General features: G+C 34.4%; 2 protein-coding genes across 2 annotated transcripts in view; one reads left to right on the top strand and one right to left on the bottom strand.

The window, feature by feature from the left end:
* The window catches only part of LOC106092767 (nuclear migration protein nudC), a 108,341-nt gene that overhangs the window by 235 nt on the left and 80,732 nt on the right, over positions 1-27,374 (top strand). Inside the window, exons 2-3 of the mRNA XM_059361101.1 lie at positions 70-341; positions 408-609. Coding sequence (XP_059217084.1) covers positions 70-341; positions 408-609 — 474 coding nt within the window. The remainder of the gene's footprint in view (positions 1-69; positions 342-407; positions 610-27,374) is intronic.
* On the bottom strand, positions 6,310-27,166 carry LOC106092766 (signal element on autosome protein 2). Its single transcript, XM_059361102.1, has 4 exons — positions 26,735-27,166; positions 10,925-11,317; positions 10,267-10,828; positions 6,310-7,820 (listed from the first exon to the last, which is right to left on the bottom strand). Exons 2-4 carry the CDS (start codon positions 11,315-11,317, stop codon positions 7,792-7,794), a joined length of 984 nt encoding a protein of 327 aa, XP_059217085.1. The 5' UTR covers positions 26,735-27,166; the 3' UTR covers positions 6,310-7,791.

The raw sequence follows: 27,374 nt of genomic DNA, 5'->3' as shown, positions 1-27,374 counted from the left end.
CATCCATTCTTTTAACGTTTCTAACTTCCTGCTATGACTTGAACACCAAATTGTATATTTTTCATTTAGTTCCTTCGCACATTTGCTGGTTTCCTAAGACGTCGCAGTGATTTCTATACAGGCGACTGGGAAAAACTAATCATGGATATTCTGCGCAAAGAGGCTGACCTGGCCATGGCTGAACACAAGGAGAAATTGCAAAAGCAAGAGGCAGAAGCCAAGAAAAGGGAGCAAAAAGAACGTCAACAGAAAGAGGCACGCGAAAAAGAGATGTCGGAAAGTAAGATTTGTGATATAACTGATGAGGAAGCTGCCCAGATTATCAAAGAGGAGGAAGATAAGTGAGTAGTTAGTTATTTGGCAATATATTCGAACTATGTGTCATTCACGTGTTTTGATTTGTGTAGAAAAAGACAAAAGCTTTTGGAGGAAGCCACTGTAGCTGCCGGTGGAAGCGCTCCTGTTGCCGTAGACGAAGAAAAGTCCAAACCAATTGACAAAGTCGAAGATGATACAGAAAAAGATGAAGTTGGCAAATTGTTGCCCAATTCCGGTAACGGCTGCACTTTAGATAAATACATGTGGACACAAACATTGGGCGAAGTTGAGGTAAGTGCAGGATTTTTCTTATTAGCATAATTAAGTGAGAAGGGAGAGGGCAGTCGTATCTTGTAAACGGATAACGTCGTTAAAATTAAATTGTTTAGAAGTTATGGAAATTAAATTACTGTCCATGCGTGGTATTGCATGGTAATGGGGTGGAATGTCGAAATTTCGCATGTGCTGTTCTATTTATAATGGAGACCACCGTGGCTACGATGCTAGCGTTCACATACTAGAACCTTTTTTTTAGCGGTGGCCGTTCGGACTCTGCTATAAAAAGGAGGCCCCTTATCATTGAGCTTAAACATTATTCGGCCGGCACTCATTGATATGTGAGAAGTACCCCTGCTCTTTAATGGAATGTTCATGGGAAATTTATGAGCTTCCACAGGTCGTCGTTTTGGATATGCTGGCTTGCTTGCATGTGTGTAGGACTGCTTCGATAGATGCACTACAAGTATTGCTTGACTTGCCCCCGCTTGTTTTGCTAATGAGTTGCAAGGCTTTTCTGTACACAGTGAGAAAGGAAAGTCGAATATTGCGCGAAAATTGGCTCACTACATCTGAGCTGGCAAATGGGAATTTTAGTTGGGTCAAGGCTCTTTTTTTGGAGCGTTGAAAAGCAGATGGATGAACAGTGTACAATAGTCAGTTTTATTCGTGACGAGACTACCTAGTCTTTGGCTTCGGCTTTAGTCTGGGTTTCATACTGAGGGTACATGGCTCTTCTTTTTTGCATCAGAGGAAATTGTCCGTCACCGATTTGTGCGACTGGGAGACCTGAGGACTGGAGACATTAACTGTGCTATGCAGACATTAGAGATTTAGGCGCGATGAGCTCGGCATGGCATGAGAACCACACGGGTTTGAACTCTGAATTCCGATGTTAATCGTCAGTACGAGAAGCTCAGCTGAGAGCTACCGGGCGCGTCCACATGTAGCAGATAATGGAATGCCGAGTGGCTGCAAAAGCAGTCGCGGGCAATCATTAGAATCGTGTGGAGAGTCTCAGGCCGGGCGGCACCGACTCTTGCTTTAATATTGAGTGCCTACGATACTCGATGTGACAAGGCGAGTTTGTGGCACCTTTAAATAACCAAAAGTAATAACGTTTCCGAGGCGATCGGTTCTTTGGACCTGTACGAGATTGCTTATATATGTGAGCTTAACGAGGACCGCTATTTCCACATACCAATGTGGCTACAACAATAACAACAGGCGAGACGGGCATTAGCGAGACGGTGTGGGATTTCAATAGGGCCCAGAAGACGAAACGACTGTGACAAAGTTGGCAATCTTTTCCAAGAAGTATTTAGTTGTTGTTGTAACCACATGAGCAAGCTCGTTCCGGTCCAACGGAACAATCGGCGCCGGAACATGGTAGTGATTGGTTATTTAAAGGTGCCAATAACTCGCTGCCTTATTATTTGTGCAAGAGCCGGTGCCGCTCGGCCTCTCACTGATACTCTTCGCTGGATACTGCTGAGTGCTTGCAACGTCCGTTGCAGCTACTCCGTATGGAGCATTCCACTATTCGCAACCTATGGACGCGCCCGGTAGCTCCCAGCTACGCTTCTCGTAACAGCAATGAACACCACACAGATCGGACCTCAATGTTCCAGTCTGTATGTTGCTCACAGCTATCCCATGCCGGGAGGAAGTATTTAGTAGGAGAAGAACGTGACTTGAATACACGCTAGGTATCCATTACATGGTGCTGCTGTACTTGCGCTACCGAATGGTTATGTTCAATCGGCCCTGGGGGTGATCCGTAAGAATGCCGTGTCCTGTTTGTGTGTTTGTATGTCCGCATGCTGGCTATAAATCGGCTACGGGTGACTTCTCGTTTCTCTTGGTAACCAATCCGAACTGGCAGCAATTTTTGGGCTACCAATTATGATTCGATTCTACTCTGACAACGGTGAGACCCCAAGTGGGGAGTAATGTGGTGGTTGTGGTTTGTACCCAAATCGCTGGAAAAGCACAAGCTCGGCAGTGTGGGGGTTCGATTCCCATAAGAGGTCTTGGTCTTGGTAGTTACTGTAGTATCACACTCTTGTGAAATTTAATGATCTTCGCCATAACAGGAAAAAGACTTGATAATAAAAAAATTCGGCAGAGCCCGGCCGGGGTTCGAACGGGGCAACTGTGAGAACTGTTGCCGTTGTCCAGCGTTCGAAGCCATCACTACAACTTGCAACAGATGCACAGAAGCATGTGCACCATGGAAGTTGTGTAATTGTCGCAGACAAAAAATCTGTCATTAAACGAAAACAAATGCATTGGGAAAAGTACAGCTAATAGAGAGTGTTGTCGAGCGTGGTTAATGTGGTGTTTGTGTCATAGAGGCGTCATAGAGGCAATAAATAAGATACAAATACAACATACCAACGTACGACCCTTGAAGACATCTCACATAATATGGTTAAAAACTCTTTTAACCAAAGACGAAACGCGTCCTATAGTGGTTGGCGTGTGTTGCGATCTCTTTTCCATTTGCACAGAAAATCTCCCATCATTGAGCTCGTCTCGAAAGAGAAAAGAAAAAATTTAGCCGCTTGATATTGGTCAAAAGCCTTATCGGCTCAGATTTTGATATAGCTCCCATATGAACCGATCTCCCGATTTGGCCTCTTGTGCTCCCATATTACCCGATCTCCTGATTTGACATCTTGAGCCCCCGGAAGCTGCAACTTTTGTGCGATTGGGATAAATTTTGCACAAAGTGTTCTGTTACGACTTCCAACAACTGTGTCAAGTACGGTCCAAATCGGTCTATAACCAAATATAGCTCCCATATGAGCCGCTCTCCCAATTTGAAAGCCGCAATTTTTGTCCGATTGGGCTAAAATTTTGCACGAAGTGTTCTGTTACTACCTCCAACAACTGTGGCATGTACTGTCCAAACCGGTCCATAATCTGATATAGTTCCCATATGATCCAATCTCTTGATTTGACATCTTGAGCCTCTGGAAGCCGCAATTTTTGTCCGATTGGGCTAAAATTTTGCAAAAATTTTTATGTTATTAATTCCAACAACTGTGGCATGCACTGTCCAAAACGTTATATAATCTGGTATAGCTTCCATATGAACCGATCTTCCGATTTGACATCTTGAGCCCCCGGAAGCCGCAATTTTTGTCCGATTGGGCTAAAACTTCCAAGAAGTGTTCAGTTAATCGGTCCATCATCTGATATGGCTCCCGTATGAACCGATCTCTCGAATATGGTTGTTTGTTTTGGGGCGATCTGGTAGAAAGTCTGCCATAATTTAACGCCTTTTAAACCGCGGGTGAACCGCCCAACCCTAAAGGACTTTGGTAGATTGGGACAATATCTGATTCAAATGTTAGGTATTTGGACACATGTCATCTAGACACTCGACCGATGGGTATCTAAAATTTGGCTCAGCAGAATTCTAAGATATTACTTAGACCAACCGGTCTTTCTAGTATACGGTATACCTAAATAGACTTACCGGTCATTTTGATCCCTTGTATAAAATAGTACCACTGTTCGTAAATTTTGTCAAAATACTACTTCAACCGATTTGGTCCAAGTAGGTACATATATAAACCTACTTGGATCCTAGTGTTAAACAGCGAAATTTCAGCCAAATCGGGTAAAAAATACGGCTTTTAAGGGCCTAGGACCTTAAATCGAGAGATCGGTCTATATGGGAGCTAAGCTAAGATATAGACCGATCTGAACCGTATTTGGCACAGATATCAAAAAATCTAAACACAACTCGTTGTGCCAAATTTCAGCCAAATCGGGTAATAAATGAGCTTAAAACCTTAAATCGGGAGATCGGTCTATATGGGAGCTATGCTAAAATATAGTCCGATCTGAACCATATTCGGCACAGATATCAAAAAATCTAAACACAACTCGTTGTGCCAAAATTCAGCCAAATCGGGTAATAAATACGGCTTTTATGGACTTAAAACCTTAAATCGGGAGATCGGTCTATATGGGAGCTATTCTAAGATATAGACAGATTTGAACCATATTCGGCACAGATATCAAAAAATCTAAACACAACTCGTTGTGCCAAATTTCAGCCAAATCGGGTAATAAATACGGCTTTTATGGGCTTAAAACCTTAAATCGGGAAATCGCTCTATATGGGAGCTATGCTAAGATATGAACCGATCTGAACCATATTTGGCACAGATGTCAAAGATCTAAACACAAGTCGTTGTGCTAAAATTCAGCCAAATCCTTTAATAAATACGGCTTTTATGGACTTCAAACCTTAAATCGGGAGATCGGTCTATATGGGAGCTATGCTAAGATATGAACCGATCTGAACCATATTCGGCACATATATCACAGATCTAAATACAACTCCTTGTACGAAATTTCAGCCAAATCGGGTAATAAATACGGCTTTTATGGGCTTAAAACCTTAAATCGGGAGATCGGTCTATATGGGAGCTATGTTAAGATATATACCGATCTAAACCATAGTCGGCACATATATCAACAATCTAAACACAACTCGTTGTGCCAAATTTTAGCCAAATCGGGTAATAAATACGGCTTTTATGGGCTTAAAACCTTAAATCGGGAGATCGGTTTATATGGGAGCTATGCTAAAATATAGACCGATCTGAACCATACTCGGCACAAATATTAAAGATCTAAACACAGCTCGTTGTGCGAAATTTCAGCCAAATTTGGTAATAAATATGGTTTTTTGGGCTTAAAACCTTAAATCGGGAGATCGGTCTATATGGGAGCTATGCTAACATATAGACCGATCTGAACCATATTCGGCACAGATATCAAAAAAGCTAAACATAACTCGTTGTGCCAAATTTCAGCCAAATCTGGTAATAAATACGGCTTTTATGGGCTTAAAACCTTAAATCGGGAGATCGGTCTATATGGGAGCTATGCTAAGATATAGACCGATCTGAACCATATTCGGCACAGATATCGAAAATCTAAACACAGCTCGTTGTGCGAAATTTCAGCCAAATCGGTTAATAAATACGGCTTTTATGGACTTCAAACCTTAAATCGGGAGATCGGTCTATATGGGAGCTATGCTAAGATATGAACCGATCTGAACCGTATTTGGCACATATATCAAAAAATCTAAACACAACTCGTTGTGCCAAATTTCAGCCAAATCGGGTAATAAATGAGCTTAAAACCTTAAATCGGGAGATCGGTCTATATGGGAGCTATGCTAAAATATAGTCCGATCTGAACCATATTCGGCACAGATATCAAAAAATCTAAACACAACTCGTTGTGCTAAAATTCAGCCAAATCGGGTAATAAATACGGCTTTTATGGAGTTAAAACCTTTAATCGGAAACTCGGCCTATATGGGAGCTATGCTAAGATATAGACCGATCTGAACCATATTCTGCACAGACATCTGGGAATTAAACACAATTCGTTATGCCAAATTTCAGCTAAATCGGATAATAAATGTGGCTTTTATATGCCTAGGACCCTAAATCGGGAGTACGGTACAAACTTGGACCTAGTAGGTTCTAGGGATACAATTAGACGTCAAAATTCGTTTTCTTACACCAAATAATGCCCAAATTCAAATTTTAGTCCAAATTGGTCCACAAACAAAAAGTGCATGTATATCCGCTCTCTATTCATTAAAAAATAATCAACAACAACAACATTTTTAGAATATTTGTATATATGAAATTTATTTATTAAACATATCACAGGGATAAACAAGTATTATTTCTTTTAATTAATATTATCTTTCGCTTAATATTAAAAAAATACATAATACATCCAAATTGCAATGACAGTGTAAACGATGGAGCCCAGTTAAGGTCCACACGCCTACACCCAAAAGTCAATACCCATTTCATACAATAAAGAGAGATAAACCAAACTTTGAGCTTTCAAATAATTTTAAAACAAAACAACCAAAAATATGAAAATTGTTCTTCACCAAGTGAAGGACAATTGGAAGAATGAGACAAAACAAAACAGGTGCTTGTTTTTAGACAAAAATTATTGAAAACTTAAGTAGGTGCTTGGTAATGGTGGCTTTGTATTCGTTGTCAGTGTGGCCCGAGGGGTTTGATTTTGGGGCGGGCTGGCGACTGTTGCATATTAAAATTATTCGAAATGAAAACTTAAGTGCGTGACTCTGGCTTGGATTTAGGTTTCTTGGCTAAAATAATTAACAAAATTGTATTAGGCTAGAACATGAATGGAGAATGGATGTTGAAATGGTGCAAGGCTGGTTGGTTGGTTGGTGTCCATAATAATTAAAGTGATTAATAAACTAAAAGTTAAAAATTCGAAAATAATAATAATAATAAAAACTCAATGGAATGGGAATGCGGGCGATTATGATTGGTTATAGTGTGATCGTTCTGTGGGCGGGCGGGGCAGGGGAAGGGGGCCTTACAATGTATATGTGCTTTGAGTTATCTGCTAGGGACCTCAATTGACATGATCACAATATTTTTTGCTTTTTTTTCTATAAAGAATGATTTTTGTTGTTGTCGTAAAAACTATGCTGAAATTTAGATACTTGCATCATACCCATATTTTGTTTACAAAATTAATGCTATTTTAAATAAATAAGCTTAGACCTTACATCCATTGATCTGCAGCTAGAGGATCTAGTAGTCATAAACAGTTTTCTCTCTTGCCAACGCTTCTGCTTATCTTACTTCTACTTGTTCTTTAACTACTGCAATGTGTTTTATTTTCATAGTTTGTGATGACATAGAATGTTGTGTGTTTTTCGAAATTATTTTGTTTGTTAAAAAATAATAGAAATGATAATTGTTTTTTTTATAATTAAGAAAATAAATAACTTAAAGCTACACATCTATTTAATTAACAATTCAATTTGTTGGTTTTTAATATAAATATGTTTTTTTTTTTTTTAATTTTCAAAGGTTTCATGTCTTCTGGCCTTTGATTGCGTTATTTTTCTGGCTGTATAATCAGCTGGTTTTACTCTTTTCTCTCTATTGCCATTTCTCTTTGTTTGTGGGCTAAAGCAAAAGGCAATACGATCTCTTTCTTGTATGTTTGATTCTTGCTCTCTCTCTCTCTCTCTCTCGTTGATTTTGTTTGCAAATAACTGAGTTACTGTTTTTGCTACTCTTTTAATTCCGTTGTTTTTCTTGATGTTGGAGAGCTGCTCCCTTGGCTAGAGTCATTGGTGCGATTGATTGGTAGTTAACTTTGAGGCATCTCTCGGGCACGCACTGAAAATTAAGAAGAGTTAATTTGAATAGTCAGTTATTTATGTTTAATTGCATTTTAATTTGAAATGCTTGTTAGTTGGATTTTTTGAGACGGAAAAAGGAGGAATGAAAAGAATGGTCCACAAATTTGGGCAAAAAAAAAGCGTATACAATCATGACATCTATTGGCAAAATAGGGACTATGAAAGATTGGTAAAGAAAAAAAAAATTATCTAAAGACAAAATTTCAAAGAAATTTTATCTAAAGACAAAATTTCCATGAAATTTTATCTAATGACAAAATTTCCATGAAATTTTATCTAAAGACAAAATTTCCATGAAATTTTATTTAAAGACAAAATTTCAAAGAAATTTTATTTAAAGACAAAATTTCCATGAAATTTTATCTAAAGACAAAATTTCCATGAAATTTTATCTAAAGACAAAATTTCCATGAAATTTTATCTAAAGACAAAATTTCCATGAAATTTTATCTAAAGACAAAATTTCCATGAAATTTTATCTAAAGACAAAATTTCCATGAAATTTTATCTAAAGACAAAATTTCCATGAAATTTTATCTAAAGACAAAATTTCCATGAAATTTTATCTAAAGACAAAATTTCCATGAAATTTTATCTAAAGACAAAATTTCATTGAAATTTTATCTAAAGACAAAATTTCAAAGAAATTTCATCTAAAGACAAAATTTCAAAGAAATTTCATCTAAAGACAAAATTTCAAAGAAATTTTATCTAACTACAAAATTTCAAAGAAATTTTATCTAAAGACAAAATTTCAAAGAAATTTTATCTAAACACAAAATTTCAAAGAAATTTTATCTAAAGACAAAATTTCAAAGAAATTTTATCTAAAGACAAAATTTCAAAGAAATTTTATCTAAAGACAAAATTTCAAAGAAATTTTATCTAAAGACAAAATTTCAAAGAAATTTTATCTAAAGACAAAATTTCAAAGAAATTTTATCTAAAGACAAAATTTCTAAGAAATTTTATCTAAAGACAAAATTTCCATGAAATTTTATCTAAAGACAAAATTTCCATGAAATTTTATCTAAAGACAAAATTTCCATGAAATTTTATCTAAAGACAAAATTTCCATGAAATTTTATCTAAAGACAAAATTTCAAAGAAATTTTATCTAAAGACAAAATTTCAAAAAAATTTTATCTAAAGACAAAATTTCCATGAAATTTTATCTAAAGACAAAATTTCAAAGAAATTTTATCAAAAGACAAAATTTCAAAGAAATTTTATCTAAAGACAAAATTTCAAAGAAATTTTATCTAAAGACAAAATTTCAAAGAAATTTTATCTAAAGACAAAATTTCCATGAAATTTTATCTAAAGACAAAATTTCCATGAAATTTTATCTAAAGACAAAATTTCCATGAAATTTTATCTAAAGACAAAATTTCCATGAAATTTTATCTAAAGACAAAATTTCTAAGAAATTTTATCTAAAGACAAAATTTCTAAGAAATTTTATCTAAAGACAAAATTTCTAAGAAATTTTATCTAAAGACAAAATTTCTAAGAAATTTTATCTAAAGACAAAATTTCTAAGAAATTTTATCTAAAGACAAAATTTCTAAGAAATTTTATCTAAAGACAAAATTTCAAAGAAATTTTATCTAAAGACAAAATTTCCATGAAATCTATCTATCGATATTCGGTCAAAATATTAAATATCGATAGCGCCATCGATATTTTGCCAGCTCTAATCCTATGGTGCTAAAAACTGATTACTATAAGCTGCCTAATAAACCTTAAAACGGGTTTTTAATAACCATACCTATGACCTTAATAAAAATATTGCATACTTTTTGGCGTTCATAAAAAATTAGCAGACTGGCTGCATACATTTGTCATTCGATTGGTATATGGAAATCAGTGAATTTTAGAAAGGAAAAATAGCTGGCTTTAAAGTATGCATCTGACGAAAGTTAATTTGAAATAGAAAACAGGCTGCCAATAGTTTTGTCAGGTTACATATTAAGACACACAGTGGGGTAAAACGTCCCACAATTGTTTGAATGCTACCAACTTGTAAAGAAATTTGCCGAGAGGGTCATAGGCTTTCATAAACAGACATTTGATGGGCCCTACATATGTCAAAATTGACCACTCTTACATTCTTCAAGCCACCAGAAGCCGAGTTAGCCAAGTTATTTTTTTGCAGATTTCCATTCGATTTTTGCAAAATAAAATGAAAACAGCAAATAGAGGCCATGTCTGTACCATTGTGAGCCGTTTATAAATTTTTTTTTTTAATATGAAAATCTTGCCTTGGCTTTCTACAATTTAAAATTTTTGTTCCCAAAAATATACCAAATTTTCAAAATAAAGAAAAATTTTTTTTGGACTACCGAATCTACCTTAACTTGTCCCTGTTCTTTTCATACCTCCTTTTTATTTTTTAATTTTTTTTTTCGTTTAATACTCACTCTCTAACGCATACACCATTCCCATGATGAGCAATAGAAATATTGTGCTCATACTGATGATGAGGACCGTCACTTGGCGTCCCCGATCACATAGACCTTTTTTGGTCTTTTTATTTGCGCCAGCCTCTCCATTAACCATGGTAAAATGCATTGAACTTGCTATGGACACAGTGTCCAAATCTTTGGTTTTAATAAAATTCAAATTCGGATCAATATCTATGACGGCATTGCTGTTGTTGTTGTTGGTGGTGGTGTGGTTGCCCCCCATTGAGGCGGCTGCATGATCCACATGATCCCCAGCCAGCGGCGTCGCCCTTCTTGCACCATTCCATTCGTTGTATTCGACTGTGGCCAATTGGTAGTCACGGGCACCACGTGTGGCTGCATGAATCAAATTTGCACTATACACTGAGGGTGGGATGGTGGTGGTTGTAGGTGCGGCGGTAGGCTGCAGTTGATTGTGATATTGTTGGCGATTTTGATGTTTTTCTTGTTTGCGGTGAATTTCTGTCATGCGTTCTAAATTTGCTGCAGTCAACAGCAATGAACCAGAGGCGGCACTCTGTTGATGGCAAGCAAAGAAACAAAAAAAACAAGAGGAAGGGGGTATATTAAGGTAGGGCTGACATACAATTTTCAAATGCCTTGATCTACTTACCCTTGTGCTGTTGTTACTATCGTTACTGCCTTGGGAGGAACGGGACCCTCTTTTGTTATTGGCCACCATTAAGGCATTGGCATGTGGCTGGTAGTGAGGTGAGGAATTCATGCCACTATCACGTTTGCTACTGCTGGTGCTGCTGCTGGTGGAACGTCCTCCTCCCTGCTGCCTATGATGTTGGGGCCTGTGGTGGTGGTGTGATAATGACGATGCTGATGCTGCTGCTGCTGCTGCTGTTGGCGATGTCTGGTGCCTATAGTGTGTGGGCGTCAGTTTTGACGTGTTGGTGTGCGTTCTGTGGCTTCGCTGTGTCGATGAAGCCGATGACACAGCCGACGATGCGGAGGAGGGGGAGAGTGATGCTCTTGGTATGTGCCAGTAATCATTCATCTGCAAATAAACCAAAGCACCATAAGAAGCATGAATGAATTATTTGGAATTCAAAGCGTTTTTTGACATAAAATATAGCCCGTTTTTGGTTATTGTGGCGGCGTTTAAATTGTTGGCATTTTTATGAGGCTTAATTAAGGAAATATATAACAACCCAAAAATATATATATAAAAAAAAACAGCATAAAACCTGCACACACACACACGCATACACCTCAATTCGGATAATAATGATGTTAGTGAAAGGTATCCGTATTTATTGCTTGAGGTGCTTTTAAATGTTGATATAGCCTCTTTTTTTCGCTGTCTTGTTTTCTTTGATTATTTACTTTGTAAACAGTAACAGTGCGTTAAGAAATAAAACTTTGTTTTTATTTGGATTACTGGGGGGGTTGTTTTTGGATGTTCTAGTGGTTGTGATGCTTGAATGGTGTTTTGTTAACATGCTGCTTGTTTCTTAAGTCTTTTGTGTTTGCTTTGCCTGGCATTACACTGCCAAGTTTTGTTTTTCCCCCGATTACTTTGTTTATTTTAGCTTAAGAGTATTTTTTTTATTATTTAAGCTGCTGTGTAAACGATAGCGCGTTTCGTTTGCTGTTTTCCTATGATGTTTAGCTTTTAGCGTATTTTTTTGTTTTGTTTGAGTTGGCCACATTGTGGCAGGAAATAATTTAGGTTTTTATTCACCAAATGTAACGGATAGATGAGAACACGTGTGTATGACTGGACAGTATTCTAAATTAAAACATAAAGTCATTCCAAAATTAAAATTGACTGAATATGCAATCAATTCAACTCAACTTTCAAAAAAAAAAAAAAAAATTAATAGAGCGAACCAACAAATAGTCAAAATACATAACCTTCATAAGATTTTCGTAGTAAGTTTTGTAGAAATTTGAAAAATCTTGAAAATTTTGCCAAAATTAGAATTTTATTTGTTTTAAAATAAAAAAAAAACCATAACATTTTTTATAAAAATTTTGCCCAATGGAAAAACAAAAGAAATTTTTTTTTTGTAGAAAATTTCATCAAAAATTAAAATTTTATAAAAATTTTCCTAAATTAGATTTTTTTTAGAATTTTGTATTTAAATAAAAAAAATTTTAAAATTTAAATTTTATAAAAAAATTGTCCTAGAAATTTTGCCCAGTGGAGAACAAACGAAAATTTCTTTGAAATTTGTCAATTTTTATCAAAAATTTAATTTTTATCGAAAATTTTCCTGAAATTAGAATTTTAGTTATTTTTGAAATTTATAAAAAAAAATTTTTAAAATTTAAAATTATAAAAATTTCCAAAAAATTTGATACATAGAACGTTTCCTCGATTTTTTTGTTTTGAAAATTTTGTTGAAATATATCTTTATAGAAGACAAGTGGGATAGGGCCCATTCAGCTGCTTCTTCTTTCACTCTCTAATAAAAATTTTTTGAGCTCTATATTGCCATGGTTGGTAAATAAGTCCCAGTTAAGAGGGCTTTGGGGTTGGATGGCTCCTCAGATGTTTGGCCCTGAATTTGAGTATGCAAAATAAGTTCTACCCCCAAATAACTTTCATTTGAGCCCCATAACTGTGCCAAGTATGTTTCAAATCGGTCCATAATCCGATATAGCTGTTATATAAACCGATTTTGGGTCTTGACTTCTTCAGCCTCTAGAGGGCGCAATTCCTATCCGATTGGAATGAAATTTTGCACTACGTGTTTTGTTATGATATCCAACAGCTGTGCCAAGTATGGTTCAAATCGGTCCATAACCTGATATAGCTACCATATAAACCGAACCTGGGGTCTTGACTTCTTGAGCCTCTAGAGGACGCAATTCTTATCCGATTGGAATGAAATTTTGCACGACGTGTTTTGTTATGATATCCAACAACTGTGCCAAGTATGGTTCAAATCGGTCCATAACCCGATATAGCTGTCATATAAACCGATCTAGGATTTGGATTTCTTGAGCCTCTAGTTTGTTGTTTTGTTATGATATCCAACAACTGTCCCAAGTATGGTTCAAATCGGTCCATGTTTTGATATAGCTGTCATATAAACCGATCTAGGATCTGGACTTCTTGAGCCTCTAGAGGTCGCAATTATTATCCGATTTGCCTGAAATTTTGTACGACAGATCCTCTCATGACCATCAACATACGTGTTTATTATGGTCTGAATTGGTCTATAGCCCGATACAGCTCCCATATAAATCGATCTCTCTTTTTTACTTCTTGAGCCCCCAAAAGGCGCAATTCTTGTTCGAATTGGCTGACATTTTACACAGGTCTCCAACATATAATTTAATTGTGGTCCTAACCGGACCACCATTTGATCTCGTTCTAATAGCAGAGCAAATTTTTTCTTTTATCCTTTTCTTTGCCTTAGAAGAGATGCCGTGAAAAGAACTCGACAAATGCTATCCATGGTGGAGGGTATATAAGATTCAACTTTTCTTCAAATCTCCTTTCTTTGTTAACTGACTCGCTTTAGTTTAAGTTGGACCACAATATTTTTTTTTATATTTTCAAAACCATGTTATTATATGCTCATGTCTTGCGGTGAGAATTTTATTCAATTTTTTGTTTTGTGAATAAGTTCTGCTTGTTGTTCTTTTCGTCATTGTCGTTGCCATCTCCATTAATAATCTACACATCAGGTATTTTTGCTTAACTATGTGTTATTTAAATTTTTTGCACAGCTAGCGAAATAACATAACCCGAAAATACCACATTGAAAATTATTCTTGTTTTTTTTTCATACTTTTTTTGCATAAAACGCCACCGCCGCCGCTACTTAGGCTAACACGCGTCCAGCCACACGTCTGTGAAACGTTCCAGTTCAACTCGCAAGCAAAACTAACAAAATTTTCTAGTTTTTAATGTTTGTTTTCGTTTTTTTTTTGTGTGTTTTGGCAGAAGAATAAAAAAAAATTATGGGGAAAAAATATTCAAATTTTGCATATCTTGAAAAAACTAGTTCCACATTTTGTTGTTGTTGTTGTTGTTAAGAGGAGACGTACATCTTTGTTTTCTTGTCTGCTGCTTCTTCTTCCCTTTTGGAATATGGTATTTCTTTAAGTCTTTGTTATATTTTATTTGTTTAATTTAAATTTAGTTCCCTTGTGTTTGCTGGCTGAACAACAATAACAACAGCATGGGTAGCGGCAGCAACACTACCACCACCACCACCACCACCTTTCTCTTCAAACCACTAACAGAAATATGAGAAAAAACAACACTACAGCTTTGGCTCTCACTATCGCTATAATTTTCTAAATTTTTCTTTTGCTGTGTATGTGTGTTTGTGCTTTTACTTCTCTCTCACTCTCTCTCTCAACAATTAATGTTATCTTAATTGATAGGGGTTGCCTTTTCTAACTTAGTTTAAAGTTTCAACATATCATATGAATGCTATGTTGTTGTTGTTGTTTTTTTTTGTTTGCTTTGCTTGAAACGAATCAAGCCTCTGCATTGGTTTGATTTTAAAGTTTGTGACTTAAGTCTTTTGTTCTTTCTTCGTCGTCTGCTCACAAACCGCCAAAATTGCCAAATTAAATAAAAAAAAAATAAAGTAGCTGTTGTTTAGATTTAGAATTTTAAAAACTTTTGGTTTAAATATTTTAGTAAAAAAAAAAAAAATTTAGCTTATAAATGAATAATTTTAGACTTATTCAAAAAATTGAGAACATTTTATGAAAATTCTCAATTTAAAAAAAATAGTTAGAAATTAAAATTTTATTGAAATTTACACCAAATTCCATTTAAATTTTATTCGTTAAAAATTAAAAAAAAATTTCTAAAAATTAATTTTAAATTAAAAAAAATCCTCCTTGATGCAATGAAAAAATTTTGGCTAAAATTCTTATAAATGAAACCCTGACTTATGCTGCCGAATTAGTAAGAGTTTAACAACCTCAACAAAAATTTTTAATTTTTATGGCTTTCTTATAAAAGGAAAGTCATTTTATTCTTAAAATAATCGTTAATCTCGAATTCATGGCTTTTTGGTAAAACAAAAACAAAATATGCCACCGGTTCAAGTTGGTCAAACAACACTCTCATCCAATACAAGTTAGCAACTTCTTCGTCATTTGCCCCCTACTTATGGAGATTTTTCTCATCCAACTAAAGTTTGGCCTTTTTTTTCGTGGCGCATTATAAAGATTCATTTATGGTTATTAAAATATTTGGAATATTTTATTTACTTCTGGCTTCCAAAAAAAAAAATCAACAAAACAAGCCTCCGGTTGATGTTTGTCAAACAAACGCTTAACCAGCCAACACATGTTACAAACTTCTGCGCGTCATTCTTCCGCTATTTATGGAGATTTTTCACATGTGACCAAATACTGGCCAGTCTTTTTTTTTTCGAAGCTTTTTTAATAAGATTCATTTATGGTTATTTAAATATTTAGAATTTTGTTATATATGGAATCATATACTTGTAGCTTCTGTTGGTATGGCTTCCGCTTTTTGCAGTGAATTAAAAAAAAAATAAATTGTTGATAATTTTAACTATAATGATGATATATGTAAAGATTCAGGAAATTTTTGTTTTGACCTAACTAGGCAAATTAGAAGGTTAGTTGACTATGTGTACAACTGATTAGAACTTGCCAATTGTTGACATTGAAATTTCAGAAAACCAAAAATGGGTCAACTGAAGGTTTGCAAGAAAAATTGAGACTTGTTTTGATTTTTTTTACTTTTTTAGAGGGGCAACTATAAAAAATAATTAATAAACCGTTATGCTAGAATACTAAACAGTTTTTACGAAAATTTCCTATGGAGGTTTGATTTGACTATAATTTGTCTAAACCATTTGGTATTGACATTTTTGTTAGGAAAATAAGGCGCACAAATCGGGAATTTTAATGAAAAATATTTAAAAAAAAATATCAATTTTATTTTTACAAAAAATTAACTGCCTAAGTTTTGCAAGTCCTTTACTATGCTATTCTTTGAAAAGAAAACAATGAATGTGATATCGAACTGGAACATGTGTGAAAAATCACAAAAAAGATTTTAAAGTTCCAAGTAAAAACGCACAAACAGACAACCCAAACAAACCGGCCCGTGACTGCGCTGTAGGTCAAAAGCACTTGAAATGACATTCAAAGAATGTTTCCAGTGCACTACAAAAAGACTTTGGCAATGTTGATGTGTTTGTTGTTCTTAGCATTAGTAAGGCTTTCTTCTCTCTTACTACGCTTAGGAGAGCTGGAGGACTTATTGAGCCCTGTTTTAAAACAAAAGCTTGCTCTACACTGTACTCAATAGTCGTTGGGTATGTAGAGCACCTGAACTATTTTGGCAAAAATTTTTATGAAGATACAGGGGGTATGAGAAATCGCGATCCACCATGGCAAGAAAAGAGTTTTGACAACAGCATACACTTGCCTAACTTTTATAAGTTTTTTGCTATGTAATTCTTTGAACAAAAAGCATTGAAGTTGATCTCGAAATGATTTCAATGATCAAAATAATAGAGTGCTAACATAAAAAAAAAAATATTAAAAACAATTAAGAGTGTGCTATGTCCGGACCGAATCTCCTCCACAATGAAACGCCGTGTCGAGTATATTAAGGCTCATAGGAGAAGCCGTTGTACAACATTTAAGCCAAATCGGATAAGAATAGCGCCCTCTAGAGGCTTAGTAAGTCAAGATTCCAGATCGGTTTATATGACAGCTATATCAGGTTATGTACCGATTTCAACCATACTTAGCTTAGTTGTTGGAAGTCATAACAAAACACTTCATGCAAAATTTCAGACAAATCGGATGAGAATTGCGCCCTCTAGCGGCTCAAGAAGTCAAGATCCCAGATTGGTTTATATGGCAGCTATATCAGGTTATGGACCGATTTCAACCATACTTAGCAAAGTTGTTTGAAGTTATAACAAAACTCTTCATGCAAAATTTCAGACAAATCGGATGAGAATTGCGCCCTCTAGCGGCCCAACAAATCAAGATCCCAGATCGGTTAATATAGCAGCTATATCAGGTTATGGACCGATTTCGATCGTACTTAGCACAGTGGTTTGAAGTCATAATAAAACATTTCATGCAAAATTTCAGCCACATCGGATGAGAATTGCTCCCTCTAGCGGCCCAAAAAGTCAAGATCCCAGATCGGTTAATGTGGCAGCTATATCAGGTTATGTGCCGATTTCAACCATACTTATCACAGTTGTTGGAAGTCGTAACAAAATACTTAGAACAGTTTTTGTAAGTCATTACAAAACACTTCATGCTAAATTTCAGCCAAATTGGATGAGAATTGCGCCCTCTAGAGGCCCTAGAAATCAAGATCCCAGATCGATTTACATGGCAGCTTTATCAAAACATGGAACGATATGGCCCATTTACAATTCCAAGCGATCTATACTGATGAGAAGTATTTGTGCAAGCTTCAAGCGCCTTGCTTTACTCCTTCGAAAGTTTAAGTGCTTTCGATAGACGGATGGACGGACGGACATGGTTAAATCGCCTTAAAATGTCATGACGATCAAGAATATATATCTTTTATGGGGTCTTAGACTTGTACTCTGTAATACCTTTTCTTTGATACCTATATTGTCCCAATCATCAAACATGTCCGTCTGGATGAGTTTTTGGGTGGGGCGTCCCCCCAGGTTATTTGACCCCAAAGTTTATACCTATTTTGTGATTCTGGGTTACCATAAGGCGGCATACAAAATTTTGCTCAAATCAGTGATTCATCTCCGAGATCTGGGGTTTTTGAAAATTGAAGAAAGGGGTGGGGGCCAGGGGTCAGATTGTTAATCTGCTATCGTAGACCTTCCCTTTAAGTGCCATATTGTCCCGATCGACCTATATGTCGTATTCAAGGGTATTTAGTGGATAGGCAATCCCCAAACTCTTTGTTCTAAGATTGTATACCAGATTCATAGTCGACTCCCTAAGACTTTTTTTTTGATAACCATTTTGTGATTTTGGTCACACACGCTCGTTTTGCGGGGTTGGAGAGGTCCCGTAGAGACCTTGGACCAAATTATTATACCAAATTCGTACTTTACTTCTAATTACCTTTCATTTGATACCCATATTGCCCCAATCGATGTGTAATTTTTGGGATGTTTTTTTGGGGGTGAGGCGACCCTACGGTACTTGGTGTGAAATTTTTAAATCAAATTGTACTCTACTTTTAAATACCTTTCATTTGATACCCATATTGTCGCAATCGGTAAACATGTCCGTTTGGATGGGTTTTTGGGTGGGGCGTCCCCCCAAAGTTGTATATAAATGTTGTGTTTCTAGGTTACCATAAGATGGCATACAATTTTGTTTAAATCGGTGTACCCATCTCCGAGATTTGGCATTTTTCAAAATTGGAGTAAGGTGGGTGTCCGCCACCCCCCCCTCGGATGTAAAAATTAAAGTTCCCTATTTTCTATGGGGGGTCAAGCTCTACCATATGTAAAAATTTCATGAAAATCGGTTCAGCCGTTTTTGAGTCTATACGGAACAGACAAATAAACTAACGAACAATCAAACAAATAAAGCGCAACAATTTACTTTTTATTTAATAGATAAGAATTGCGTCTAGAGGGCGCTCAAGAAATCAAGAACTGGGATCGGTTTATATGACAGCTATATCAAAACATGACCCGTTAGCAATCCCAACCGACCTATACTAACGGGAAGTACAAATACAAAAGAAATAAAAATTTTGCCCATGAACATTCCACTAAGGAACAGGGGCAAACTTCTCACATATTAATGAGTGCAGTCCGAGTCAAGTTCAAGATTAATGATAAGGGGCCTCCATTTTTTAGCCAAGTCCAAGAGGCGTGCCGCAGTGCGATACCTCTTTGAGAAAAGTTTTACATGGCATAGAACCTCAAAAACATTGCCAGCATTAGGAGGGGAAACCCACCGCACGCTAACTTTCGAAGGAGTAAAGCTAGCCGCTTAAAATTTTGCACAAATATTTTTTATTAGTGTAGGTCGGTTGGGATTACAAATGGGCCAAATCGGTCCATGTTTTGATATAGCTGCTATGTAAACCCATGTTGGGTCTTGACTTTTCGAGCCTCTAGAGGGCGCAATTCTCGTCCGATTTGACTGAAATTTTGCACAAGGTGTTTTGGTATCACTTCCAACAACTGCGCCAAGTATGGTTCAAATTGGTCCATTTTTTGATATAGCTGCCATGTAAACCCATCTTGGGTCTTGACTTTTCGAGCCTCTAGAGGGCGCAATTCTCATCTGATTTGGCTGAAATTTTGAATGAGGTGTTTTGTTATGACTTCCAACAACTGCTCCAAGTATGGTTCAAATTGGTCCATTTTTTGATATAGCTGCCATGTAAACCCATCTTGGGTCTTGACTTTTCGAGCCTCTAGAGGGCGCTATTTTCATCCGATTTGGATGAAATTTTGCACATGATGTTTTAGCATCACTTCTAACAACTGCGCCAAGTATGGTTCAAATTGGTCCATGTTTTGATATAGCTGCCATGTAAACCCATTTTGGGTCTTGACTTTTCGAGCCTCTAGAGGGCGCAATTCTCATTCGACTTGGCTGAAATTTTGAATGAGGTGTTTTGTTATGACTTCCAATAACTGTGCTAAGTATGGTTCAAATCGGTCCATGTTTTGATATAGCTGCCATGTAAACCCATCTTGGGTCTTGACTCCTTTAGCCTCTAGAGGGCGCAATTCTCATTCCGATTTGTCTGAAATTTTGAATGAGGTGTTTTGTTATGACTTCCAATAACTGTGCTAAGTATGGTTCAAGTCGGTCCATTTTTTGATATTGCTGCCATGTAAACCCATCTTGGGTCTTGACTTCTTGAGTCTCTAGAGGGCGCTATTTTCATCCGATTTGGCTGAAATTCTGCACGTGGTGTTTTAGCATCACTTCTAACAACTGCGCCATCTTTCTCCTTAGAGAAAATTTTCTCCTTAAGGAAATTTTTCTCCTTAGAGAAAATTTTCTCCTTAAGGAAAATTTTCTCCTTAAAGAAAATTTTCATCAAAATTTTGTTTTCATAGAAAATTCCATAGAAATTTTCTCTTTCATTCTCAATAAAGCCTTTCATTCTCAATAAAAAGTGGACCATTTTAGTCAACCCACCATTCTGAGCTTATTTTCAATCGTCTTTAGCGTGTTTTTTTATTTATGTTGGCTGTTTTATGACATTTTTGAAATGTCTGGTTATTCCAGCATTCCAGAGTATTGCCACAACAAATATATTGGCAAAAACCTAAATGGTTTGCATTTTTGTTATTCCTTAATGTCAAATTAATTCGTACTGGTTTTGTTCTGAGAAAAGTTTACTGCATTAATTATAATTTTGATTTGATATGCTTCCAAAAGAAAAATTTCCGGTAATTTATTGTGAAATTTTCTTATTTAACATATACATAAGTACGGCCGGCCATATATTTCATGGCTTGTCAAGAATAATTCGCGTTTCTCTTTCGATAATTTATTATTTATTTAATTTTTCACACAAAAGTTGGCAATAAAAAAAAATAATGCGCCACATTAAACCATTGTTGAGGTATTTTTTTTTTTTGGGTTGTTTAGCAAATGTTTGTGTCTTAAGTCTTTTGATTTATTTTGATTTTTTTTTGTTAACTTGAAGCAATTTTCTGGTATGCCAATTTGATTTCTGTAGATGTTTAATATACTGGTGCTCGGGTCTTTGAAGGAAGTTTTCGTATAGAAGAACCCAGAAAATGCAATTTAGGCATGCATGTGTCTTAAGTCTTTTGTTTTTTGTTAAGGTAATAATGAAAGAAAATCTTTTAATAATTGAGTAGCACTCTTAGACTTGGTATTAACGTAAAGTGTGCAACACATGCTCCATGGAAACTTATTTCTAGTTTTTTTTTAACCATTAAAAAAACTTTAGGTAAAAAAAAAGTATTTTCATGGCTAATGTTATTGACAGCATTATCTGCGAAAAGTTTTAATGAGTAAACTACAAAAAAAAAATGTTTGTCGAACTCTAACGGCATACTGTCGACTTGTAAGCCTCCATACTAAGTATGTCATATCAAGGATTTTGTAAGGATTTTGTAAGTAGCACGGAATTCCCAACTTGAAATTTTCTTTTTTGAGGTTACTTTATAGAGTTTTACTGGCTTGGGTGTATGTCCATAGTGGCATGGGGCCATATCAAAGAATTTTTATTGTTTTTTTTAATTTTTCCTTTCGAGTTGACTGAACTAAGAAATCTTCTTCCATTATCATTTCAATTAATCTCTTCCATTTTTTTTATTTATTTTTCTCAAATAAAGTGCCATGGTATCTTAAATCACAGCATTTGTCATTTAAGATATAATAATTTTCAATAATTTGTTTTTTATTTCAGGAAATAAAATTCAAGATTAACAGAACTCTGTGCTGCTAATTCAAGTTGTTTCGTTCAATAATTTGTAAATTAATTTTGCTTCAAACATTGTTGTAGTTAACATTCATAAAACAAAAACACTTTTGCAGTTTTTTTTTTTTTTGTTTTTCGTCTTCATGTTTTTGAAACACTTAATATTTTATTTTGTGCACAAGTGGAATTTTATGAGGTTTTGTTCCTTGAAGAGTTAGCAGCATAGGTCTTCTTCACTTAAGTCTCTGTTTGTGTTTTCATATTAGCATTAAACGATTTGAATACGAAATTCTGTTTTGTTTTTCAATGTTATCTTTTCTTAATCAAGGCAAATCAGTCAATGTTCTTACGGTTTTTTTTTTTTCAAATTCTAGACAGAATTTTTCTATATCGCTAATTTGCTCAGCAAACAGTGGTATTTGTGGAGACTTTTTGTTATTGGGTATTTTCAGACTATTTTTTAAGAGGTTCAAAGCTGATTTGTTTATTAAGTTTGCACATTTCGTTGGTTTGTTTATAAAGTTTGTGTCTTAAGTCTTTTGTTATTGCTTGTAAATTTTCAATTCTCTTTATCGCCGTTTGTGTCTTAAGTCTTTTGATTTTTAAAACAAATCATTTATTTTTTTTTTGCATATTTTTGTTTATTGAGAATTTTCTTTTAAAGAGGTTTCTTTTATTAAAGTTTGTGTCTTAAGTCTTTCGTTTGTTGCTAAACAGTTTGCCTACAAAATTTCGTTTTTTTTTTGCAATGTCATATTTTCTTAATCAAGGCAACTAAGTCAATGTTCTTATGGCATTAAAAATGCTAGATAAAATTTTTCTTTGCTGCTTATTTTTGCATGAAATTGATTTTTGTCAAGACCTTTGTTTTGAAATAAAAAATGTAAAAAAAAATGTCTTGTATTGTTTTTCAAAAAATGGGAAATTTTGAAAAACTGAAGAAAAATCTCTAACCATTCAGCTCGTCTCGTAAGAGAAAAAACAAAAAAAAAATCTTTTTAAAAATTTTAAGCTTTGTATTGGTTGACTGGATGAAATGGTCACGATTTTATTGTATAAGGAAAGTGTTTAAATATTTGGAGGTTGTACGTAGGCCACCGTAGCGCAGAGGTTAGCATGTCCGCCTATGACGCTAAACGCCTGGGTTCGTATCCTAGCAGGTACATGAGAAAAATTTTTCAGCGGTGGTTATCCCCTCCTAATGCTTGCGACATTTGTGAGGTACTTTGCCATGTAAAAATTCCTCCACAAAGAGGTGTCGCAATGCGTCACGCCGTACGGACTCTGCTCTGGAGGCGCCTTATCATTCAGCTTAAATTTGAATCAAACAGCACTCATTGATGTTGTGAGAAGTTCGCCCCAGTATCTTAATGGAATGTTCATGGGCAAATTTGCATGAAGTTTGTGTCTTAAGTCTTTTGTATTTATATTTAATCGCAACCATCAACATAGATTTTTTTTTTAATTTTTTCTCGCATTATTTTTAATTTTTTTTCAAATTATTTTGTTTTTTTTAATTCTTTTCAACTTTTAATTTTCTTTTAAATTTTTTTACTCATTTAATTTAATTTTTTTTGTATATTCAAAAACTTTTGTTTTAATATTAAATTTTTCATTTTAATTTTTTTTAGTTTTGCAATATAATTAAAAATTTCAAATGCCAAGTGCAAAAATAAATATTAGGATTTAAAGTTACTAAATTTGCAAAATTAATAATTTATTTCAATTTTAATATTTTCTTCATTTTTTTTAACTTTTCTACAAATTTCTCAAAGGTTAAAACAAAAGACTTAAGACACAAAACCAAAAAAACTGATTAACAAAATAAAATTTTCCAATATTTAAACAAAAGACTTAAGACACAAACATTTTACACAAACTTTGTTTTGACACACTGATAACTTCGTCGAAATTTAATTAATTTAAGGTTTCTTTACTTAAATCAATTAAATTTCGACGATGTTTAAGCTGATATAGGTGTCATATAACCCGATCTGGGATGTTGACTTCTTGAGCCTCTAGAGGGCGCAATTCTCGTCCGATTTGACTGAAATTTTGCACATGGTGTTTTAGCATCACTTCCAACAACTGAGCCAAGTATGGTTCAAATCGGTCCATGTTTTGATATAGCTGCCATGTAAACCCATCTTGGGTCTTGACTTCTTGAGCCTCTAGAGGGCGCAATTCCTATCCGATTTGGCTGAAATTTTGCATGAAGCGTTTCGTTATGACTTCCAACAACTGTGCCAAGTATGGTTCAAATCGGTCTATAACCTAATATAGCTGCCATATAAACCGATCTTGAATCTGGACTTTTTTACTCTATAGAGGGCGCAATTCCTATCCGATTTGGCTGAAATTTTGCATGAAGCGTTTCGTTATGACTTCCAACAACTGTGCCAAGTATGGTTCAAATCGATCCATTTTTTGATATAGCTGCCATGTAAACCCATCTTGGGTCTTGACTTCTTGAGCCTCTAGAGGGCGCAATTCCTATCCGATTTGGCTGAAATTTTGCATGAAGTGTTTTGTTCCGACTTCCAATAACTGTGCCAAGTATGGTTCAAATCGGTCTATAACCTATAATAGCTGCCATATAAACCGATCTTAAATCTGGACTTTTTTACTCTATAGAGGGCGCAATTCCTATCCGATTTGGCTGAAACTTAGCATGAAGTGTTTTGTTATGACTTCCAACAACTGTGCCAAATATGGTTCAAATCGGTCTTTTACCTGATAAAGCTGTCATATAAACCGATCTGGGATTTTGACTTTTTGAGCCTCAAGAGGGCCTAATTATTATAGGATTTGGCTGAAATTTTTCACAACGGCTTCTTGCATGACCTCCAACATACGTGTCAAATATGATCTGAATCGGTCTTCCTATCTCCCTATTTTACTTCTTGAGCCCCTAAAAGGCCCAATTCTTATTCGATTTGCCTGACATTTTACACATATACTTCTTCTGTGGTCTCTTAAATTCAATTAGCAAAGCAATTTTTTTCTTTTATCCTTGTTTTATTTTTAAATTTTATTGTTTTTTATTTTACTTTTTTTTATAATTTTTTTTTATTTTTTTTTTTAAATTTTTTTTTTTAATTTTTTTTTTTTTAATTTTTTTTAAAATTTTTTTTTCTAAATTTTTTTTTTTAATTTTTTAAGTTGTTTTTTATATATTTTTTTTTAAGTTTTAACTTTTTTTATTTAAAATTTGTTTTCCCATCTAAAATAAACATATTAAATGCTTTTTTTAAGAAAAAAATTTTTTTTTTCTATTTTATAAATTTTTTTTTTAATTCTTTTCAAAATATAAAATTTCCATATTTTACACATTTATCAAACTTTCTGATTATTGACATTGCATTTTAGAAAAATCTGTAAAATTAGTTTTCCTCATCCCTATAGAAGAAAATTAAAAATCCAATATGCGTTCTTTGCAGTCTTTGAGTTTATTTGTCACTTTATATTGCACCAAACGCTAAAAAAATATAACCTTTCCAAAACTGCGGTCTAATTACCGCATACGTGATAGAGTACGCTTTCGTATCGTTAATTGTATATCATTTCACTTCAATATAAATTTTAATGACAAATTCTTAAAAATTAAGACCGATTTAAACATCCGCGTTAAAAAAAATCAAAAAAATTTTGTTTAATAAAGAAAAAATAATTCACAATAGACAGATTTCGAACGATTTTACTCGATTACGTATGCCGTAATAAGCCCCCTGCTTTTTTGTGGAAAGTAAAGTTTGTGCCTTAAGTCTTTCATTGCAAAGCAGATTCTTATTTAATGTAGTTCTTACGCTGGTTACATTCAATTTTACTTGGCGTTTGTTTTCGTTTTCAAATTTCTAAAGTTCTAAAAAAATGTTTGTTTCTTAAGTCTTTTGAATTATCACTCAAATTTTTCCAATGCTTGTTTCTTAAGTCTTTTGAGAGATTTCTTTGAATTTATCACAAATCATCGAATTTGAAAGTTTTTTTTTAAAGCTTTTTTTTCTCTAGCCTTTTGATTTGGAGGGCTGATTTTTTTTTTTAAATTTGCCACCTAAAAAATGTATTAATTTTTTTTTTTTGTTTTGATGGATTTATTTTTTTTTTAATTTGTCACCTAAAAAATTTATTAATTTAATTTTATTTTTGCTTTATGTTGAGTTTATTTATGTTTTTTTATTATTTTTTAAAGTTGTTGTTTGAAATCTTTTTTTTTTCTTTGCTACTCACTTTAACCCCCTAATAATTGTACAACATTTCCAATGCGTTTTGGGTTTCTTTCCCAACAAGGTTTGTGTCTTAAGTCTTTCGTTTTTTACATTGATAATTTGTACATTTTTTTTTCTTTTCAACATTTTTTAATGATTTTTTTTGGCCATGTCACACTTCTTTAACACTTTTCACTGTTCATAAAGATTAGCGTTATTAACTCTTCAAAAAGACCTTGGCTTTAGTCAATTTTTTTTTTGTTTTTGTGGTGACTGTTTTTTTGTTATTGTTTTAGTCTTTTTTTGCTTGTTGGCATGGCATTTTTGTCGGCAATTTTATTTTTTTTTTTTAATGATAACAATTTGCAAATTGTAACTTTTTAAAGAAAAATGAGACAAATGGTTTTCACTTATCTCCCTTTACAACAACAACCAAAAACAACCAAAAAGAAACGAAACGAAATGAAGCAGGCTACAACGAAAGGCAAGAAAGAAAACACTGTTATCGCGCTTGAAATTTGTTTGCTAACTGTTTGTGTAAAAAATTCATTATAAATTTTGTTGCGAGTGCTTAACATTTTTCGACGATGGGCATCATTGTGTTCTGTTACTTGTTGTTCACTTGGTGGGGGATTTGGAAGATTGCATTATAAAAAGTGTTAAGTTTAAGGTGCTTGCTGTGCGTGTGATTATTTGCTCGGTACCGGTTTCACACATCACAATGTCCGAGGTGTATGTGCGAAAACGCATGTAATGCAAAAGCGGAAGTTTATACTTTTTTTTTGGGACACCACCAAAATGAGACACCACCAAAACAATGGAATAAGAATTTTGCTTATCTGATTGAAACGAAAATACTTACTTTGTTAGCTGCTATGGCAAGATGTTTTGATAGTAATTTAATTGAATTTTATTTCTTTTATCAGTAAATTTTTCTTAAATATCACAAAAAAAATTTTCCCAAGATTTTTACTTTTTTTTTTTTGGAGATTTAATTTGCTTTGATTTGGAAATTAAACGGTTGCTCTGCACTTTTTCGTTTGGAATTTTGATTTTTATTTATTTATTTATATTTTTTTTCAAACGTGACCAATTGATAAATTTTTCCTTTAACAAAAGAAACAACAACACTACAACACTTTATAAACGCGGAGTTACGTTTTCGTAGTGTTCTTTGCCTTCTGCATGGACAATTTGTCTAGTGAGTCGTGTGTGTGTGTGTATGTGTGAGGGGGAGCACAACAACCCGCTTTGTTAGCCCAGTAGAACCGATCTATCCGACATCAAGAATCAAACTGAAATCTATAGCCACCAAACATTTGCTCATTTGTGTTTTTCTGAAAGCGCTGAGAGATAGAGATTCTGCCATAATATTGTTTTTGTTGTTTCATTTCATTTGCTGCCAACTGTTTTGTATTAGCAAAAAGCAAAAAAAAAAAAAAAACCAAAAATCGAAAATTGATGTAGACACTGTTAGCAATGGTTATGGCCATTGTTGTTGG

Source organism: Stomoxys calcitrans, chromosome 1 (genome assembly GCF_963082655.1).
Source record: "Stomoxys calcitrans chromosome 1, idStoCalc2.1, whole genome shotgun sequence".
NCBI lineage: Eukaryota > Metazoa > Arthropoda > Insecta > Diptera > Muscidae > Stomoxys > Stomoxys calcitrans.
This window is presented reverse-complemented; position numbering and strand designations above follow the sequence as displayed.

Bases quoted from the DNA above. Each gene is read 5' to 3' on its own strand.
- LOC106092766 (XM_059361102.1), bottom strand. From the start codon at position 11,317: ATGAATGATTACTGGCACATACCAAGAGCATCACTCTCCCCCTCCTCC. The intron at 10,829-10,924 runs GTAAGTAGATCA...TGCCATCAACAG, and splicing joins ATAGTAACAACAGCACAAGG to AGTGCCGCCTCTGGTTCATT. The intron at 7,821-10,266 runs GTGAGTATTAAA...CTTAATTTTCAG, and splicing joins AATGGTGTATGCGTTAGAGA to TGCGTGCCCGAGAGATGCCT.